General features: G+C 33.8%; 1 protein-coding gene and 1 pseudogene across 1 annotated transcript in view; one reads left to right on the top strand and one right to left on the bottom strand.

Moving 5' to 3' along the window:
- Positions 1-21,232, bottom strand: part of HAUS6 (HAUS augmin like complex subunit 6) — a 35,306-nt gene extending 14,074 nt beyond the window's left edge. The window contains exons 1-11 of the mRNA XM_016136255.2: positions 20,856-21,232; positions 16,852-16,947; positions 14,853-14,931; positions 14,204-14,336; positions 11,974-12,121; positions 10,440-10,502; positions 10,016-10,064; positions 8,006-8,176; positions 6,402-6,595; positions 5,653-5,779; positions 5,072-5,174 (exon numbers count right to left, since the gene is read on the bottom strand). Of these exons, the coding sequence (XP_015991741.2) occupies positions 5,072-5,174; positions 5,653-5,779; positions 6,402-6,595; positions 8,006-8,176; positions 10,016-10,064; positions 10,440-10,502; positions 11,974-12,121; positions 14,204-14,336; positions 14,853-14,931; positions 16,852-16,947; positions 20,856-20,983 (1,291 nt within the window). The 5' untranslated portion in view covers positions 20,984-21,232. The remainder of the gene's footprint in view (positions 1-5,071; positions 5,175-5,652; positions 5,780-6,401; positions 6,596-8,005; positions 8,177-10,015; positions 10,065-10,439; positions 10,503-11,973; positions 12,122-14,203; positions 14,337-14,852; positions 14,932-16,851; positions 16,948-20,855) is intronic.
- On the top strand, positions 13,986-14,128 carry LOC118601029 (annotated as a pseudogene).
- Positions 21,233-22,075: the final 843 nt, after the last annotated feature.

A 22,075-nucleotide genomic window follows, 5' to 3' on the forward strand; every position in this document is an offset into this window, starting at 1 on the left:
AATGCTAATAGGAAAAGACAATTATTTAATTGTTAACCATAAAGTTGACAGTAGGACAGTGATAAAGAACATTTATTAATAGACTTTTTTAAAAAGACTGATAACTCACACTGTTTCCAAAAGAGACGGTCCATATTTCTCCAGCATCGTATAGCTATGTTTCATGTTTAAGTACGCAGATCATGCAATTACCATATAAACCAGCAAAGACAAAAAGTTATAGTTCTTAGCATATTTGAGCTCAGCTTCTATGACTTCACTCCACCTATGTACTTATTCTTCAACATATTATTGAAGAACTACAAGCTATTACTGTACTAAAACCTGGAGAAAGAAATAAAAGATGGAGACCTACCTTCAAGGAGTTAGTGTAGAAAAAAACATGATAAGTAGAAAATTATGTGTACTGCTATAGTATGATGATAGAAGTATGCAAGGAGGCAGAAAGGCATCTGCCCCAGACTACGGAATATGAAGAAGGCATGAAAGTACTGAGAGAATAAGGTACAAGTTTGGTATGCAGTAGCAGAGGGTATATCTCGTAAAAGCATGGTAAGAAATGAAACTGATGAGAAAAGCCATGGCTAGATTACAGAGGATTTGATATTCCAAAGGCTCCTCTTCTTTCAACATGTTAGCTTCCTAGAAACTATTTACACATGTGTCCAAAGTGGTATTATAGAAGAAGCCAACGGATACTACATAAAATTTCCCTTTTAAGACATCACGACAGTATGCCATCTTATAACATTTTCAATACTCTATGCTTTTGTAGCTACTAATTATGACGGAATTACTGAGATTTATAAAACGTTATAAAAACAAACACAAATACAACTATACCACAAACTTGACAACCACGAACTAAAACGCTTATGCATAACTATAAACAATATCTGATGGTGGTAGGTACAGCTGATACACATTTGTTCCGGGGTGTAAGAAAGTTTATAAAGTAAAAATTGCTAGGTGAAAAAGTGTTTAGAGCTTTTTTTCTTTTTTTTTTTTTTTCCTAAAGGTAATAGATGATAAGAAGCCACTGATGTGTATTATACCTGGAGGTGAAAAAGACCATGTTTATATTACAGAAAGACCACCGAGAGCCACTTTTAATATGGAATAAACAGAGCACTGGAGGCAGAATAGCTAGTTATAACACAATTCCAGGCAAGAAATGACAAAAACTAATCTACAGTACTTAAGCTGTGAGGATAGCAAAGGAGGGGACAGGCATAATAGGGCATTTAGGAGGTTAAAAAGAAAAACTGAATTCACCACTACAAAGCAAACCAAGAAGAAGCACAGAGTGACTCCTACCATAAACACGCTAGAACCACTAAATAAAATGTAAGGGGAAAAAATGCCCCCCCAAAAATAAAAATCATCATATGCCAGAATCAAAGATGGAAAGCATGACCAACATGGGAAGCTCACACTGAGAAACGAAAGCTCAGTGAGGTAGGGTCCAGAGGCTGAACACTGGAAACATAATGGCTGCATGGTAACAAGAAATATCATCTTGGATCACTCAGGCTAGGATCTGAGAGACTGCCATAAGGCAGAACATTGTAAAGGCTGCTCGGCCCCTGAAGAGATTATAAAAGTTCTGCAAACTGAACTAGTAAAGTAGCAGAGAAGCTTGCTGTCAACTTGGAGTCCTGAGTGAAAAATAAAAAGGAAAGAAGGAAGGTAGAAGGAAGGAAGGAAGGAAGGAAGGAAGGAAGGAAGGAAGGAAGGAAGGAAGGAAGGAAGGAAGGAAGGAAATTTAAAACCTAGCCTACTCAAAAGGAGGTGTGAAATCCAAACTTACACTAACTACTTATTGTAGGAATCCCAAACCAGAGATACTAACTGGCCTAGCTCAAGGGAAACTCCTGAGTCCTTAGGCCACTCCATAGAGACCCTCCTACAATTCAGGGCCCATGTGACTCTTCCAGGGGTGGGGAGACTCACTGTCGTTGGGATCATAGTCAAGTATTTCAATAGGAAGCAAACCACCATGAAAATTAGTAGGCAGAGCATATAGGAGCAGAGTACCTGAAACGGAGAGACATAAGAAAAATCGACAAAGATAAAATCAGTACATTTTAAATGATCAGCAAAAAAGAAACAGAAGACATAAGGAAAGAAAATGATATGATGAAAAATACAGTTTTGAAAAAGAAGCAAATGAAAAGTATATTCATGAAAACTAAATACTAAAGGGATAAGTCAAAAATGAAATTAAACATAATTAAAGTGATAATTAGTAAACTACATGAGAGATCAAGGAAAATACCTAGAATGCAGCCTAGAGTTACAAAGAAATTACGTATGAATAAGAAGAGATATGAAAGACAGAATCAGAAGTCTCAACAACAGGAGTTATAGAATCAAAGGGGCAAAAGAATGAGAGGAGCAATATTAGAAATCAGTGAGTAAGTTTCTAGAACTAAAAAAAGATATGAGGCTTCACATTAAATAAGTATATAAGTCCCAAACAGGCTAAATAAAAACAAACCTACATTTAGACACATCTCAATCAATCTACATTAATACAAAAATAAATTGAAGTCTTATAAGCAACCATACCTACAAATGAATGACAATTAGACTGACAGTAAATGTCTAAGAAACAACGTAAGGCAGAAAGCAATAAGATTATATCAAAGTCCTAAGGAAAAATAAAGTGTCAATCTAGAATCCTATATCCAGTCAGACTATCATTTAATCCTAAATTAAATGATATTTCACTTAATCCTAAAGTGAAAATAAAGAAAGTAAAATAAAGTCTTTCCCAGAAAGACTGAAGACTACTTTTCAGGGTCCATTACTAAAAGTAAAGAGTATACTTCAAGATACACTTCTCAAAAGAAAAAAAGTACAGCAGAAGAATAGCAACCAAAAAAAAAAAATCTGTAAATGTCTTGGTAAATCTAAACGCACAATGATTGTTAAAAACAATTTCTATAATGTCATTTTTAAAAAGTAGGGGCAGGAGAATTATTCTAGAATGAAAGTGAGTAAGAGAACAAAACAACCGAATGGAATGAGTGAGCACTCACTGGACATTTTGGGGCATAAGAGACATTTTATTCATCAACTTTAGAATGGAAGAACAATACTATGTATTATTAGATTCATACACATAAAGTGAAATTTTTATAAACCACATCAGAATAGACATTAGATTCAGAATAGTGATTATCTCAGCAAATAAAGGAAGAATGAGGTTAAGGAATGGCAGATACCCAAGGTTTAATTAACTATGTATGTTACTTTAAAAAAATCTAAAGCAAATATTGTAAAGATTTGTCAAATGGGTATTCAGTAAGCAGGTATTTATATTATTCCCTGCATTTTTTATATGCTGAAATACAATTTTTAAAAAAACAACTTAAAAGAAAATTACTTCTAGTAAGATATACTACATAAGGTATAGGATAGAAAAAAGTTGTTTTACTACAAGAGTATTAAAAAAATGTTACAGTCCCCCAGCTCAGAATAAGGCTCTGCCCTTGGGAAATAAAAGGAGTCCCAAGAGTACAAATTATGCAATGTCAGAAGACAGGGTCACCTCCAGAGAACGTATCAAACACCTCTAAAATGTGGACTTCCAACTAGACTTAAGCAGACACAAACAGGCCCTCACTTTTGAGGCAGACAGAGATCTCTAAATGGACATAGAATTTCATGGTTTTACAGGGCCTAAATTAATTCTAACAAGAATGCAAAGGCCCTTTCCAAGCTGAAGTGAGGACACAATGCCAACGATACATGCCAGAAGCTATCAAATGCTATCATAAGTAATGTTCTATTAAGGTCATTTTCATCAAATCATGCAGTCAAAATGTTCTACTCTTCAGCTAGCACCTATTCTGAGTCTTAATCTCTGATGTATGATCTTTTCCAACCAGTGTCCTCCCCACATATACCTGACTCCTAAACCAATCACCTATACCAGTTGTGTTCACCATTTTCTTCATAAGTCTTACCATGACATCCAGCCTGCCTGAACTCAACTATAGACTAAACTTATTACCTGTTCCATCTTGGCTACATAATTCAAACATTTTTTTATTCATTTATTCCTCTACCTATCCATCTTACATTTACTGAACCCATTAACAATTTCTTGTACACAGTACTGGGCAATTTGGCAGACTGAATATGAAATGGATATTCGATATTATAGAGAAATTAATTTTTAGGTGTGATACTGGTATGATAATTGAGGAAGCTTAATAAGACATTATAGATTTATTGTTCATTTTTTAGGTGTGGAATTACTATGGTAGTTATATAGGAAAACATCATTTATAAGAATGTATGGTGAAACAGCAAAATATTACGTTATCTAGAATTTACTTGGTTTAGCAAAAATACAAACATACATATTTAAAGTAAATATGGCAAATGTTAATTGTTGAAACAGTAACTATTCAGGTAATAACTGTCATTCTTTCATGTTTAAAATTGTGGGCTTCTACACAATAACTTGTAAATGACTTTACAGCAGTATTACTCATAATAGCCAAATGGTGCAAACAACCCAAATGTCCATCAAAGAATGAATAAACAAAACATGATTTAATTATACAGTAGAATATATTCATAAAAAGTAATGAAGTACTGATACATGCTACAACTTGAATGAACCTTGAAAACACTGTGCAAAGTGAAAAACTGCACAACTGAAAGAAGCCAAACACAAAAAGGTTCATATTTATATGACACCATTTACAAGAAATATCCAGAAAAGGCAAATCCATAGAGAGACGAAGTACATTAGTGGTTGTCAGAAACTAGGGCAGGAGGAAATGGGGAGTGACTTTTAATGGATATAGAATGGGTATTGCGTTTGCTTCTGAGGTAATGAAAATCCTCTGGAACTAGATAATGGTAATGGTTGTACAACTTTGTGAATTTACTAAATGCCAGAGTTGTATACTTTGCATGAGTGAAATGATGTTCATTTCACCACACTAAAAAATAATTGGGAAAAAAAAAACCAAAACGGAATGTTAAAGAACAGTTATCATAGTGAGAAATACTGATGAGAGGGAAGTTTAAAAGAGAAAAAAATACCAACCTGGAAGTGAAGCAGGATACTGCAAAAGAATACTTCTTGCATATGCTTCTTCTGAGGCAGGATCAAACGAAAGGGGAGACATAGGTGGTAAAAGATCCACAGCCTTAAAACAAAGAATTCATAATTTTGAAATGTACACATTTTATTCACTACCACAAAAACAATACCAAGTAAATCTAAGGATGGATGATTTTCCCCTGAACAAAGACAGAATCACTATGCATATAAATTATCCTATAATTATTTTTAAAACATACAATATTAGGAACAAGAAAACTATTTTTTGCCTCCAACTATGCCTCACATGTAATAGCAGCAAACATCAAGAGGAATGTCTCATTGTCGTTTTAATACAATCCTCTGAATCTAAAAGTATTAACTATAAATCACAACAGCAGCTTGATGAATATTTTAATATGTATTTATAAGAATTACAGAAACTAAACATTTGAATTTTAGGCTCAGATGCAAAAATGACAAACATACATACACACAGCATTTCTAGGTCATTTCTAACATAATAAATCAAGATATTTCCTTGCATTAAACTACTCTCCATAAGGCAAGCCAATATTACTTACTGGAGTCGAACTTTTAATTAGACTAAAAGGAGACAAACCAAGGCATTTTTTCCACTTTTTATGCCATTCTTCTTGTTTTTCAACAATAGAATGTCTTAAAGTTGTAAGATCTTCTTTTAATTTATGCCTATAACAGCATAAAAAAATAACTTTATTCAAAACATGAGTGTATAAAAAAGTATTAAGTAAAATTTAAGAATATAACTGAAAGTTCAACCAATACATCATATATAAATTGAATAAACTCTCACAATGAACACTCGGAATCTAAAATACCATTTTTTCTTTTAAAACCAGAATGCAATCATACATTTATTACTCCATTTATCTTTAAAATAGTTTTTTTCCTGGTTCTAAACTCTAGTAGGAATTCTGTTTTCACTCTCTGTTCATTCCTAGAGGCAGCCCATACCTCCTAGTCACTCTGCTCAAATAAAACATTTTTCTGAGCCATAGTTTTATTAGTAGACCCTACCAAAGAAAAGCTACAAAAAAGTTAAACTTATTTCATAAACAATTACACTCAGGGCTAATATATTCCAGACAAAAAGAAAACTACCTTACTTGTTCTTTCTACTTCATGTATCTCTCTGGGAGTTGATAACATAAGGTTTTTGAGTACTAGCAAAATTTTCACACTTGTTTGCCAAAGCTAAAGAGTTGTTAACTACACAAGAGTTATGATGAGAAATCATCGAAAGCATCCTACTCTTCCCCCAATAAAATAACGAAAAACCTTACTAGTGTACCTCATATGTTTCAGATCCGATAATCTTTCTCTCTGAAATTTGGTTTCTTTTTCAAGGACGTGAAGGTCTATTGCCAGTCTTGCTTGGTCAGCCCAACGATGTTCATATTTCATTACTTTCAAGACTTCATTTAATAACTGAATAACTGTTAAAAGGTTCAGTTTTCCTGCCTCATACACGTTTCCTATGTGCAACTAAGAAGTCAGAGAAAAAAAAAGTGAACTGTAAGTTCTTAACATAATAAACTGCTACATAAACACATTTGTGTTTTTTACTATTAAATAAAAAGGTTACCCTAAAGAAGAATGAAAAAAGTACATTGTCTAGCTCAAAATAAAACTATGTAAATAATTTTGGTCCAAAGAAAACCATTTTGGAAGAATTAACATGCTAGACTACATTTTTATATTATGCAAAGAGTTGAAAACTAGAATAAAAGAAATGCGAATGAAAAGGAAATCAAGAATGAGAAAGGGTTTGAAGCAAGATTATGAATTTAAGTTTTAACAGAAGTTGCAAATTGATGGTGGCCCCAAGGTTGAATTCAAACTTAGAAATGTTTATTTGGCCTGCACAGTTCCAATGTTTTAAAGTTATTTGAATTAGTTGCCAATATTTTTAAAATCATAGATTTCACATAAAAATTACTATTTTTCTGAAGACCCCATCACTTTCCAATTTACCCCTATTGTTACACACAATTAGCATACTTCATTTATATATAATACCTCCCTAGTTCCTACAGGAATCCGAGTTTGCAGATTCCGATTTTTATGTACTCCGAATCTGAAGTTCCTGTCATGTTACCTATTAAAATGAAAACTCTTCAGGGTCACAACAATATTTCATCTCTGTATTTCCTATTCTACAATCAGTACCTGGCATACGGTAGATACTTAATAAATGGTAAGTTCACCAAGAAAAAAACTGTAGGCTATCCAGATGGAAATGCCCCATAAGCAAGTGGAAATGATTGGATGTAGTTTGGGTTAAAGGAGAGAAACTGAAAATTTGAGAATATTATTGTATAGGAAGGAGGCTAATGAAATCATGAAATTGGGTAAGACAATACAGATGAATTTGTAATGAGAAAGCAAAGGAGGCATTAAAGGAACCATGGGAACACTCATTTAAAAGTCAGAGAAAAAGGATCAGTTGAAAAGCTGAGAACGGCAGTCAGAAAAACCACAAGGGTGAAGAGATACTGAAGTCATAAAAGCTAAAGGAAGAAAAAACTTTAAAATATGTAATAACATCAAGATGAAAGAGAAACGAGAGAGAACAGAGCCTTTTTACAAAAACATTTAGCAATCAGAAGATCATTATTGCTCTATGTGAGAATTTATAAAGAACTAAGTACCAAGTAATCTTTCTACTAAGTAATTTCCTACTCTCTAAACTATGTATGATGTAATGCCATACAAGGTATGGACAATTAATAAAAGTTGATGAATATAAATATACACACTCTTAATAGTACCCCTCTTCATCAAAGTTTTACTAGATATATTCATGAAAACAGTAGAAAAACACTATAAAAAAAAAACAATATATAATTATGCAAAGGGAATTTTCTAACAGATTCCTTGGTATCAAATGCTTACCTGACACATTTGTTTCTCAATTTTGTCAAGTAAGAGCCTTGGAACACTGATAACAACATCAGTTCCATCCAAAGTATATTGGTTAACAAGACTAAGGACTGAACTAACAATTTCTCTCTCTCTTTCCAAAAACATGAGTGTTTCATTCACCGAAGCCCACAAAGACCGAACCTTTGAAAACAAAAACAAAATATTAAAGTCTATACATAATCTGTACTTACATTAAAGAAATGTGAAGTACAAATATATGCTCAATCCTGAAAAGAAATCAAGTATTCCTGGAATGGCTTCTGGTGAAACAATTAACCATAATAGTCTAAAAGTACAGATAGTACTTCCAAAGGGGCTTTAAAGCTAAAGAATTTCTCAGGAAAATCTAGCCCACTATAATTTTCAAAACATATCTAAGAAAATGTATATGACCAAGACACAATTGGCATTTCCTGTATTCTGACATGCCAGCAATCTAATGAAGATTTTTCAGAGAGTAATAATAAAAGATTTTCGGGAGAGAAAAAAATAATCTTACACATGAATTTTAAGAGTCATTCAAGTTTTAAAAAGTTAAAACGTGAAAAAATACACTTCTTTAAAAGCACTGAAAACTGCAGTCAACCCAAAAATCTACCTAGAGTAAAAAGAGTATACTGTGCTATACTCATAGAATAGACCACTATACAGCAATAAAAATGAACACACTACAACTATACACACCACACTATGTATAAAACAGCATGAGTGAAAGAAGTCAAACGAAATATATTCAATATATATAAATTTATATAAGTAGTTCAAGAATAGGTAAAACTAATCTTTTGTATGAGAATTGAGGATATGGGAAATGGCTGTGAATGAAAAGGGACTCGAGGTTTCTGGGATGCTGGTAACCTTCTGTTCCTTAAAATGGATACTGGTTACACAGATGTGTCACTTTGTGATATTTTGTCACGCTATAACATTTATGGTTTTTGCACTTTTTTATGTTTCTCCTCAATAGAACTTACAAAAGTGGGAGGGAGGGAAGGAAATACAGTAATTATACCCATGATACTGTCTGTCTTCCCATGGTATAAGGTAAAGTTGTCAAAAGGAAGACTCGTTGGAGAACAGTCTAGAGGTCTTACGGGATGGCATTTTTTGATGAACTCAGAATTTTCATGCCTAGAAATTTTACCTTGTCAATGGCTCAAAGTTGAAACTGAACATTAACCAAACTCAGGAGAGATTGCTGTGAAAACTTTAATAGGTTTCATATCAACCTATAAAATTTACAAAGATATTGCATTCAGTAATAGGAATATTCATATTCACTAAACTGGAAGCTCCATGAAAAAAAAGTGACTTAGCCAGTTTTTTCATTGCTATAGCTCTAATATCTAGCAGAATGCCTGGCACATGGAAGGTGATCAACATTCACTGAATGAACATTGTTTCCTGAGAACAAGATTCACCTTTACCAGTGACAAAGTGCCTGAGAAGCCATGTTAATACTCAGAATCAGAACAATGGGCTTGAGATGTCATCTAAACACAAAGAAGTCCTAACACTCCTGTCTCATATCAAAGCCAGCCTCTGAAAGCCTCAGACCATTAAATCTGCCAGATTCCTCCTACTACCAAGCTAGCCTTGGTAACTCAATGTGACTCATTTTTTTTCCATACTTACCATCTCCTTTCAGTTAATGTGTTTAATTTAGATAAATAAAAATACTGATTAAGATATAATCAAACTGAACTAAATTTTGTTTCTGGCATGAAAGATTTTAACCATATTTAAAACTGTTTTTGTATAAATCTAGTCTTATCTATCATAAGCTAATTTTTTCCAACATAGTCAAACACTTTAGAGGCATCATGATAATACCTTTCCATATACATATCACTTATGAGTAAAAAAAGAAAAGTAACAATACTACAAAAAGAAATGACAGATTCCAATTAAGTCATCAAATAGCAAACACTGCATATCACAAAAATATGAAAAATTATGTCTCTTCTGAAGTTTTCTTACCTTTTGAATTTTCTCTTGTATATTCCCTTCGTCTTCAAAAGGTTCCATTCTAGTTAAAAATTAAACAATCTTGTTAGTCACTTAAAAAAAATCACAGAATTTATCAACCAAAGAGCTAATTGATCTGCAAACCCACAAACAACCGTTCCAATTAAAAACACATAAAATTATAGCTCAAAGCAATAATTTATTAGAAGAACTGGACTAGGGCTCAGAATTATGTTCCATACTAAAATCATAATTATTGATATATTATTTATAATGTTTCTGGGACTCTCAGTTTCCTTACCTGTAGAATACAGGTGCTAAACTTAACATGCATGGCAACTTTCAGCTCTAACAGTCACTTATTTTTTTAAAAAAAAAAATTGTTTTAATTTTTAAAAAGTCACTTTTTAAAAATAAATAAATAAAAGCTACTTACCTTATTTGGTTTTGCTGTTCTATATATTCTGATCTCAAATTTCTTACTTGTTTAAGTGACAGTCTGCAAGAAAACATACAAAATGACAACTATGATGCTTACAATGGGTCATATACCAATAAACTGATCACAAGCTGAAAATATCATTAAGTCAGAAATGCATTTAATACACCTCAAGCTACTTAACATCATAGCTCAGAACACTCATATTAGCCTACACTTTGGCAATTATCTTGAGTTTCTTCTCAAAAATAACTGTCTTCCCCTTTCTTCTCATCATAAGCAGGAGACACAGATGGGCATTTTATAGACATGACCGATGTGAAAACGCAAAACACAACATCCAAAAAATGCTAGTCACACAGTATACTGTCAAAGTATCGGTTGTTCACCCTCATGATCATGTGCCTGACGAGGAGCTGCAGTTCACTGTAGCTGCCCAGCATCACAAGAGTATTAGAACACATATCACTAGACCAGGAAAAGACCAACATTCAAAATTCGAAATACAGTTTCTAGTAAATGCATATGGCTTTCACTACATCATAAAGTTGAAAAATCTTAAGCCTAACCATAAGTCAGGGACCATCTGTAATCCCATTACAACTAAATGGTACAGGCACTTTAATATTTTCCTCTTTTCATATCTTTGCTCAAGGCTTCTGAAGACTAATCTCCCATAGACACCCAGCTGTCAGCTAAAGGACTCTATGCTCCCATTTAGAATTACAGCAGTGATCTAACATACGGGCTGCTATTGAGATAGATTAGCACTTCTTCGTTCATGTACTCTCTGACTTTGAGTAAAAATGTTGTTTAGTAAGACTACTCTGCTCTCTTATCTTTGTCTCACATACCTGGGGCATAAATTTAAATGTTAACTAAAACAGTTAAGCGACATTGCAGTTTTAAGGCAATTTCAAAGGATTTTTAAGCTTCTGTAATAGATAATAGCATTTAAAGTCTTACTGTAGTTGTTAATAATGGCAAAAAATTAGACACTATTTCTTGAGAGTAAGAACCTTGCCTGTCTTATTTAATGCTGTAGGACCAGTGCCTAAACAGTATCTGGAAGTAACTCAAAAAAAAATTGAACAGATGAACTTAAATATAAAACAGTATGAAATGGTTAAAGAAACTACAGAATACTTACTTCAACAAGTATCTGCTTAGTAGGTATTCAAGAGACTATCAGGTAGACATTATACGTAATACAATATGGAAAATTTACAGATTATTAAGAGAAAAAAAGGACATGAAATAGAATGAACACTATACAGCTTTAACATAGATTTCCATGCTATAAAAAGAAAAACCTCCTTAAAAAATTAAATTCTTGAACTAAAGTGTTCTTTTCATTTTCTCTAAACTTTCATTTATAATTTATCTAAAGTTCAAAACATTTTATTCAGAAGTTATCTAGCTTTAAAATGAAAAGATAACAGCAAGGGATTATTGCCACTGAAGGTATACTGATGACATGTGTTCAAAAAGAAAGGAATTTTCATTTTCTAAATAGCAAAGTATTACTTACTGTGCATTTTCCTGATATTTTTGAAAAACAAAATCTTCTCTTTGTAAAATTTGTAAAAACCTGTTACGTGCTACATGGCACCTGGCAATGCACATGTGCAAATCCTGTGGCTTTGTATTAAATGTCTCTGAAAACCGTATGGATGAATCTACATAGAACACAAATAAGATCATAAAAAACTTAGACTTATAAGCTAATATCAAAAAATGTTGGATTTCATTATTATATTATTTATAAATTATTAATTTTTAAAGAGATTAACGACCTCATGAAACTGACAACTCCTTAAAGGCTGACATGCCATACACAAAAAGATACAACTAATTTCAACAAAAGCAAGGATTACCTATTTTTAAAATAGAAAACTAAAAAAAGATATCTGAGATTGAGTTGTTTCACATAATTAAAAACTTTTATAGTCTATCTGCCCAAAATAATTCTTATCATAGCTTGATATATCCATGAATACATTGTCATACATGAGCAACTTCTTAAGATCTTTTAACAACAAAGGAAGAAAATCAATTAAAATAGATGAGGTGAGATCACATCACCTCTATTGCTTCCATCAGCTTACTTTTCTTCCTAGTAAGTACAAGACAGGATAAACAAATAAAACCAGTTACCATTCCCCAAGTAATTCTTGGCTATGTTACTAAAGTCCAAAGCAGACCCTGAAAACAATCCAACCAAACATTTCAGAGTCCAAGTTTTTACATGTAAGTATAATAAATCCTACTTTAAGATAGCTTAGTACAATAAAGATGGATATTCTGGAAAACAAGGATCCCACACTACACTTAACATTACTAATCCAGGTCCTAGCATTACCTCCAAAGAAATCACCACAATTTCCAAATATTTAACATGGGATGTATTTGGTTAATGTAGAAGTCATTCAGCGACTGAACACGGTGACTGGAATTGCTTTAAATCAGAAATACTTTTAGATATGTATGTGTCTGTTTGTGTATATATATACATATGTGCACATATATGTACACTTGAACGTTACAAGTGATATATGTAGAACTGTTTTTATAGCAAAAGATTAGGGGGAAAAAGCCAAATGTCTGTCTTCAGAAGACTGATTAAATACACTGTGGCACATTCATTCAAATATCCAGTTCTAAAGAGAAAAAGGGAATAAGGAAGCTCTATAAACTGACATGGAATGATCTTTAATATATACTGTTATGTGAAAAACACAAGATTCAAAACCAGATATATGTCATCTCTGGGTTTAGGGTTAAAAAAAAATAATATATACTATTTGCTTGTATTACTGATTACAGTGGTTGGAAGAAGACAGGAAATTATGAAGTCAGGGAATAGAGGTACAAGATAGACTTTTCACATTTTGATTTTTGAATCATAAGAAACAGTACTTATTCAAAATAATTAAAATGTATAGCTATAATACATGCAAAAAAAAAAAAAAAAGAAAAGAAAACGAAATGTCAGCAATGGCTGTCTCTAGAAACTGGAAGATGGATGAGGTTTACTGCACCAACTTTTCTATAGTTTCCTGTCCACATTTTATGAGTATAAACCAATTAAACAGAGCAGCAAATATTTAATAAGCTACAAATAGCATTCTTTTAAGTCTTAGCTTAAATATCCAATAATTTTGTTTCTATGAATTAGCAAATAGATCAAATCCATTTAAAAATGCAACTTCTAACAAAAAAAGTTCCAGTAGCCAAAATAAATCTCAAACAAATTCAACACATTTAATACAATGTATTAGAGGCAAACTATAACCTGCAGGGTTAATTTGTCCCACTGATTGTTTTTCTGAGGTCGGCAAGTTAGAAATGCTTTCGATATTTTTAAAGGTTTTATTTTAAAAATGGAAAAAAAATAAAATGAAACAGAGAAGTATATGTGACAGAGACTCTGAGTGGTCTACAAAGCTTAAAATATTTATTATCTGGCCTTATATAGAAAATGTTTCCCAGCCCCTGTATTAGAACATAATAAAATAATTTGAATAGTTTATGCTCATTAAAACTGCTTCTCAGCCTTTTGGCTAAGATCAAGTGTTATGTTCATTATGAGAAGATTTCAAACTATAATTCCAGTAGAATATTAATTATTTGCCTTTTGAGGTAAATTGATGTTTTTATCTTACATTGCTTTATGAAAATCTCTTGATAATTTACAAACTGTGAAGAATACGAATTTATGAATCAAAACAAAAAAATTTCCTACTACAAGCTTAACTTACTTTTAGAATGGGTTTTTATATATTTTATTGCAACAAATCTTGCAAAATGATACATCAGATGAATAAACTTAGGACCGCCAGGAGAAAGAAACAGTGAACCAACAACTTGAGGAAAGCTACTTCCACATTCAGCCTATGGGAAAAAGAAATAAGTTGAAGACCTTACCAACAATAACCTTTATATTTACCTCATACTGTTTCTGAAGCATAATAAGATTGATTAGGATGATTCCATCTGAGCAAAGTTTAATTTTTGAATCTAAATTCTTGGGGGACTTGGTCGCAAAAAATAATTATAATATAAAGTAAGGACAATTACTGATATAATTTGAGGACACAAGCTAAAATAATCTATGGTCAAAAAAGTTTTATTTAAATAAACACTGTGATACAAACTCCAGGGAACTCAAAAACTTACTTCCAATGCACATAGCCAGCAAAACAAGTTTCCTAGAAATATGCAGAATCCCAAACAAAATCCAGCAAAAAGTATTGTTCTAATTAACATTATCTTGCTTATACTGTTAACATAAAAGCATTAAAAATATTTCACTTCTAAAAAATATACAATTGTACTTCCATAAAGTTAAAAAAAAAATGTAGTTTTTAACTTCTTAAGATTTCCATCTTCCAGAAAGAGAATACTTACAGAAATCTTTTTTAACCATTCATAGCAATGTTTCCGGAATTCAGTATCAGTTTTTTGGTCAAATGGAGGCCAACAAAGTCTTAAAAACGAAAATAAGAGCAAAAGAATTATGAACAAAAGAGCAAACTCATCAAAATTTAAAAACATCAAATATATCTCCTCTATGAAAAACAATAATGCTAAATGAATCAAGGCTAACATTTGTAGATTTCAACTAAAGAGACACCAGCCAGTGAGAAATGGAGTCTTTTTCTTTATAAAGATCTATACAGGGTTGAATTCAGTTTTGTGCAAAGATTCAATAAATACATACATATTAAATGAAGTAAACACTGTTAAAATTACTAAAAATCAGCGAAAAATGAGAACACTCTCAATGGATTCACTGGACTAATACATATATGGTATAAATAACTCAGTATGTTAATCCTGAAGAAAAAGAGATACATAAATGGTTATAAATGAAGAGCACAGGAGAAGGAATGGCATGACAGGTTTTGATTCCTGGAGATAACCTATATAATGGTCAGTGGATACTATTATTTTGTGGATAAAGAAGATATAAAATTATTATGAAAAGCTTTGCTTCAGCTTTAGTTAAAAATAACAGACTTTAAAATTTACTTATTGCTTTCCCGTGATAATCAGTTTTATCTGTAAATTTTTATCCTAAGGCATAATTATTTGTTTAGGGCCCCATGTTTTTTATTTTTCTATAGCAAAACATAATTCTATATTCAAAGAAAAAATTAAGTATGCACAGAAAAAAAGACTATAAGGCTGGAATATCAACAGTGATATTCCCTGGTTGGTAGGTTTAGGAGTGATTTCTACTCCCTTCATTACAATTTTTTTTTTTTAATTATTATTTATGCCTACAGCACTTGGTCTTCCTAGGTAGTCTCCCATCCAAGTACTAACTAGGCCCAACCCTGCTTAGCTTCCGAGATCAGACACTGGGCTTGTTCAGGATGGCATGGCCATAGACCATGGACCGTGGCTCCACTGAGGCACAAACCCAGGACCTTTTGCATGTAAAGTAGACATGCTAATAACCACTACACTATGGAACCACATCCCTTCTTTACATTTTTATGTATTTTCTGAAATGTTTAAAATGAGTTGTATTATGTTTATAATCAGTAGAAATTTTCAGAAAATCTATTTGGGGGGAGGGAGCAGTCAAAGCCCTAAACCATAATGATAGGGATTTTCAAAAAATGTTTCGAATATACCTATTTATACCTATTTTCCTGGTCACTCATAACTTTAACTGAAGGCAAAATATTAAGAATAAATTATCAGAAATAAAAGCAATACCCTAAGCAACAGACTTACTGCTTTTCTATGTTAAGAGGATGATGGCAAAATATAAATATTAAAACAAATTTGAACATTCTTTCTGACAGAAGAAACCCAAATCACATGTAAAATAACTTGGAACCAAGGCTAGTGGATATTCATATTTTTATCTCCTTCTTAAATTATTTAATATTCAACAGTATATAATAATCAACCGAACTTAATAAAAATTTTTACCTACAGTATTTAACACTTTACCAAAAATAATAAGGATTTACAGAGACCTAGAAACTAAAGAGACAAAATAACACTGCCTGCAAGAAAAGGAATAAGACAAGAAGGTAATTAATAAAAAAAAATATGTAAGGCAAAATGAATGTATAGATAAATTGGGACCAGTTATTTGCTTTGCCTAATAATTAAGACTACGAAGAATGCAGGAACTAATTTTATAAAACAAAATCCAACCTACCTATGAAATATACAATGATTTTAAGATAAGTGCCAAAGAAAAATCACTCAGATTTATAAAGGTTAAGCACTAAATTTTTAAGACTCAAACCTGAATTTTATTACACCCATTCAAAATAATATTCAAAGGCCAAAATTGAAATTCTGACTCATATCAAGGCATAGTCCTTTCTCAAATTTGAGAAGTAGTCTCTAACAAAAAGAAAATTAAATAATTTTTACTCACTTGAAAACTTCTTTGGTGAGAGACGGGTCCAGGGTTTGAAACAAAAAATAAGAAACTATTTGAAAGGCATCACGGTTCAGCTTGTCAAACATGTTCCTAATGGTTTAAGAAGAAAGAGAAGCAGGAAAAATAAAAAGAAATGGTTAATAAAACTACATACCATCAAAAGCTGTATAAGAATTTGACACTAATATTTTTCATTCACTTCAAGAGGTTGAGACAAATCCATTTTCTTATTCATGTAAATTTTTATAACCAATTAAAAAAACATACAGCTTTTGTTTTCTAATTCTGAAAACAGAGATCCAATAAAACTGATAGAACTTGCTTTATTGTAATGAGAACATTCTACAAAAACAAAAGGCTAATTAGGCAGATAAAAACATAGCCTATGATATGATGATGATGAGACCAACTAACATTTACTGAATAACAGTAAAAATAGCTAATATTCATTGAATTTGTGTCAGGTATTAAATAAGCCTTTTACAGACAGAAACTCATCTAATTTCCACAATTATATGAGGTTAAGTACTGTGCTAGCTGCTTTAACATGGATTACTTTATTTAATCCTAGTAGAAAGTAATTTGATTACCCTTATTACACAGATGAGCAAATTTAAAATTTAAAAAGGTTAATTTGCCCAAAATCACATAACCAGGAAGTATAAACAGCAGTGACCTAAAATATGTCATCTGACCCAGAGTCCAGGGTCTTCATCATTACATTTTATTCCTAGAACCATCCTTATGATGTAATTCTAACAAGTCCCTTGGAGTTTTTGTTGTGCTAACTTCCCAAAGTAATCAAGACAAAACATTAAAAATATACAATATATAAAAAACAAACAAACAAACAAAAAACTAAACCTTGTAGGAAATGTCACAGAGCTGTAAGGAATCAGGAGTTAACATGAAGGCGGCATGGTAGCCTCCAAGGCCAGGGTCATTAGTCACTGCTCTATACTTCGTGTCATCTGCTCATATTCCTGTACAGTCCAGACCCTGGGACTGTGCAGCTGTCTAGTAGGAAATTCAGGTTTGGGGGACTGACTGCCAGGGATAGGAAGAAGAGTTTTCTGAACTTCACCTTGGGTAGCAACTTGCAGACAGAGAGAATCCACCTAAGGCACTATACTCTGCTGCACGGCACACCTGCACAATGTTAACTTTGACGTTGGCAATTTCCAAGGCAAAATAAGTGAAACTTGGCATGAAGGTATAGCCACCATTTTTTAAAGTCCTGGTGGTGAATTGTAAGAAGCTGCATGGAAAATAAATAAAAGTAATGTAAGGTCTCTGGATAAGCAAGAAGACAATAAAAATGGAACAAAAATCCCCAAAGAAGTTAATCTTTACACTCAAGAAGGAAAAAAAAGATCCTTTCAAAGTTATCATATAAAAAATTATGGGTGCTCCTCCGTTACCCTAATACAAAAAGGTCATTTGCAAAAAAAAAATAAAAATAAAAAAAATAAAAAAAAGGAAAAGAAAAAAAAGGCATTTGCATGGGTGCAACTGGAGTTATCAAAAAAAGTTAAAAGCAACAAAACCAAATAAACTCTAAAGGAAAGGTTCCAGAAGAAACTAAAGACATTATAATACAGAGAAAAACAAAAACTCATTAGAACATAACAGAATATATCTAAGAATATTCTCTCTCTACTATTATTTTTAACATTTAGAATAGAGATGAGATATTTTCATGTTTAATACATTTTCAACAATGATTGGAAGGGATATCTCACTCGGGTGACTCCTTGTTTTCAGTCCCTAAAAAGGAACTGGGTTAAGGAGTTGGGCAATTAAAAAGGGGGCTGCGAGTCACTGGAATGCATGACAAACAGATTTGAGAATTCCTTCTGTGAACATAAAGCTATTATCTTGAGATGAAAAAAAAAAGTTAACATTAAATCTCGCATGCTATAATCAGCTGTCCCCACCTTTGTGGCACCAGAAACCGGTTCTCCTATGAAAATCTAATGCCAGATGATCTGGGGTGGAGCTGAGGCAGTGATGCTAGTGTGGGGCAGTGGCTGCAAATACAGATGAAGTTTCACTCGCTTGCCCGCCACCCACCTACACCTGTGCACCTGGTTCCTAAAAGGCCATGCACCAGTACCGGTCGGAGGCCCCAGGTTGGGGACCCCCTATAAAACAATTTACAGTGACAGACAATTATCTAGACTTATTGTGATCACTTTGTAAGGTATATAAATGTTGAATTACTGTTGTACACCTAAAACTATAATACTTTATGTCAACTATAATTACAAATAGATTTTTTAAATTCACACAAAAATTTTAATTAAAAAAAGTTCCCATGCTTATCCATATGTCAAACAACTGTCCTTGGAATGTTTCTCTTCCTCATCAAACACAAATGAAGTTCTTACCTCCTTATCCTCTCAAAAACTTATTTTTTCACACAGTATTCTGTTCTATTCTTTGACACTTATTTTAATTTTTAATAAGATATTTGTTGAAGATATTTGTTCACCCAGTAGACTAAAATTCTCTAAGGTAAAAGTCTATGTTTATTGTGTCACTCAGAACACATGCTCACAGAAACTAGAAACTCATAAAACTGCACACCAAAAAGAATTTACCAAATATGACTATAAATGAAATTGAAAAAATATTTAAATAAATTAGTTGCATTTTTCAAGCAAAGGGGACATTTGTTTCAAAATAGCAGATGCCTCCCAATAACCCATTGAAATGATTCTAAAGACATAGGAGATAAAAAAAATCAGTAAGTGTTGGGGGAGGTGGGAACTGCCATCACTGAACTGGAACTTGAGAGATTTTCACTAATTTTCAAAGGCAGAAAGCAGACAGCAACTGGATAAACCAGAGCAGAGCAAACTATGACTGCTAAAACACTAGAGAAAAGGATGCAGTGAGAATGGGAACCATTCTCAGTAGAGGCCTAGGGAAGCTTTAAGCTTCCCTGTCAGTACAAAGGAAATGAGACTGTGCTATGGGTATTAACTCATGTGAGATAAATGGAGTATTTATTAATACATAATCGTAACCTGATAAATGCTACCCACTGGTTGTCAATTTTTAGAATGGACTTCTAGACAGAGCACTTCTACATGTAAACAGTAGTAACTTCTAAACAGTTACCAAATAAAACTTAATTACAGCTTTAAACTTTTTGACAGTAAAACGGTAATTATAAAGCTGAAAACAGTCAAGAAGAGAAGGCAGAGGAGGGTAGGGAAGTGTAGGTGATTAGTTATTTTATAAATAACAGCTACCCTCATTGTGAGATTACACATTGGGCAATCAAGAGACACCTTTGAGACTGATACATGAAAAAATAAGTCTAAGCATATTAAAACACTGGTACTAGAATTGAAATAAGTCAAGAAGATTAAGAGCAAGACATAGCCTACGTATCCCAAATTTCCTTTGGCCTATTGTAGGAAAATCAGATATTGTCTAAAGTTGGTAAGTTAAGACACAGAAATGTAAACAAAATACTTAGATTTATGATCATAACCTTAACATTGGTGGCAAAGCAAGGAAGAGGATTTTACTTTTCATCTTAATGCCCTTTCCTGTTTTTTGCTTACTTGGCACGCCTTAGTCTGCTGATTCAAAAAGTAAAAATTATTAAGAGCAACCACTTGGAGGGCTCCCTTGAGCCCTAAAGGCGTTTGCACATACTGTTCTCACGTTCTTCCACTACCAATTCGCCATTCTTCCCTCGATTTCACATACCACGCAACTTTGCCACCAAAGCAGGATTAAGCTGCCCGTCTAGTTTTGAGACAACTGCGAATTTTACTCCCCTACAAAGCGCTCCCAGCACAGATCTGTAACTGACAGTCTCTGCCACCAGGATGGCAGCCCCTGGGAGCAAAGGCTTTGTAGCCTGGCACCCGGTAACCGCTCGATTTCTTGATTCATCAACCAGCGAGGACCGCGAAAGGGCGGGTCCCCCGGCATGTCCAGGCTCAGACTCCCCACCCCGCCAGCCCCGGCTTCCTTACACTCCGAGGTGCGTGTGCGACACGATCTTTCCGCAAGCAGTGGTCGCCGGGCCTGGCTCGAAACCAAGCGCCTGCAGATACATCCAGAGATGCTCCTTCTCGAAAGAGCTGACCCAGGCCAAACTCATCTTCGCGGTAAGCAGTGTCACTACAATGGGAAAGGGACAGGCCCAAACCACTCAGGGGGTCCTCAGGCTCCTAAAAACAGCCTAAGGTCGCGACGACCCTTGCATTGCCACTGCCTACTCCTCTCAAGCCCAGAACCATTTCGCTTCAAGTGGCTGTAAAGATTCAGGGAAATGGAGCCTTTAACGGTAGTACGGTACAGCGACCTAAGCTACAACAAACTGAGACTCCCGCGCTTCCGGCAGAGCGGTACCCGCGCGCCGCCTGGCTTCCGGAGGAGGCGGGACTCCCATGGCCGACAATGTCTCCCGCCAGGCAATGCGCCATTCTCTCGGCCCCTTCCCGCCATGCCCAGCCGAAAGACTACAAGACCCAGAGTGCATTGCGTGGCCAGCAGGCCTTTTATTTTTTGCGCATGCGTATTCTCAAGCAGTAGGTTAGGTCCCGCAATTTCGCAGCTTATGATGTTTAGGTTTAGACCCGTTAAGTTAGGTAAAAACCACAGATGGAAGACTATGGACTGTGGTTCGGTGTAGGAGAAAAGCACTGGGTTCCATCCTCAGCAACCCTAAACAAGTCAACTAATCTCTGAGTCTCTATTATTACTAAAATCTGTTTCCTCAAATGTTGAATGTTCCTTTCATCTTGCTATAAGAAATCTGCTCAACCATAAGCGTACAGCTTCCTTCCGCAGTCCCCTGAATTGATAATTGTTCTGTCCCACACCCCATGTCCAACGGACCTAGAAATGGGCTGAGTATCCTTCTTATTTCTCATTGCCACCCCTGGCACTCATTGCCTTAGTAAAACCACCAGCAACTTTCAAGCTTATGTTATTACCCATAACTCTTTTTTGTGGAAGTCATGTGTAAGAGCTCCGGGTTACTGGACCTCATTCTGAGAAGAGTTAGCACGTAATTCTCTGTCTCTCCAACATTACTCCTAGGATGATTTTTGGTAATTTCAAAATCCATGTAGGTGACCTTTCCAATGCTTTGACTTCTCAGTTTCTTGACCCCTTCTCAGCTCCCTAGCCCCTTTCTTCTCTCTTTGCTAGATTTAACTGGCAGAACCCAAATCCCTATTAAATCCGT

Source organism: Rousettus aegyptiacus, unplaced genomic scaffold, assembly GCF_014176215.1.
Source record: "Rousettus aegyptiacus isolate mRouAeg1 unplaced genomic scaffold, mRouAeg1.p scaffold_m13_p_3, whole genome shotgun sequence".
NCBI classification, from domain to species: domain Eukaryota; kingdom Metazoa; phylum Chordata; class Mammalia; order Chiroptera; family Pteropodidae; genus Rousettus; species Rousettus aegyptiacus.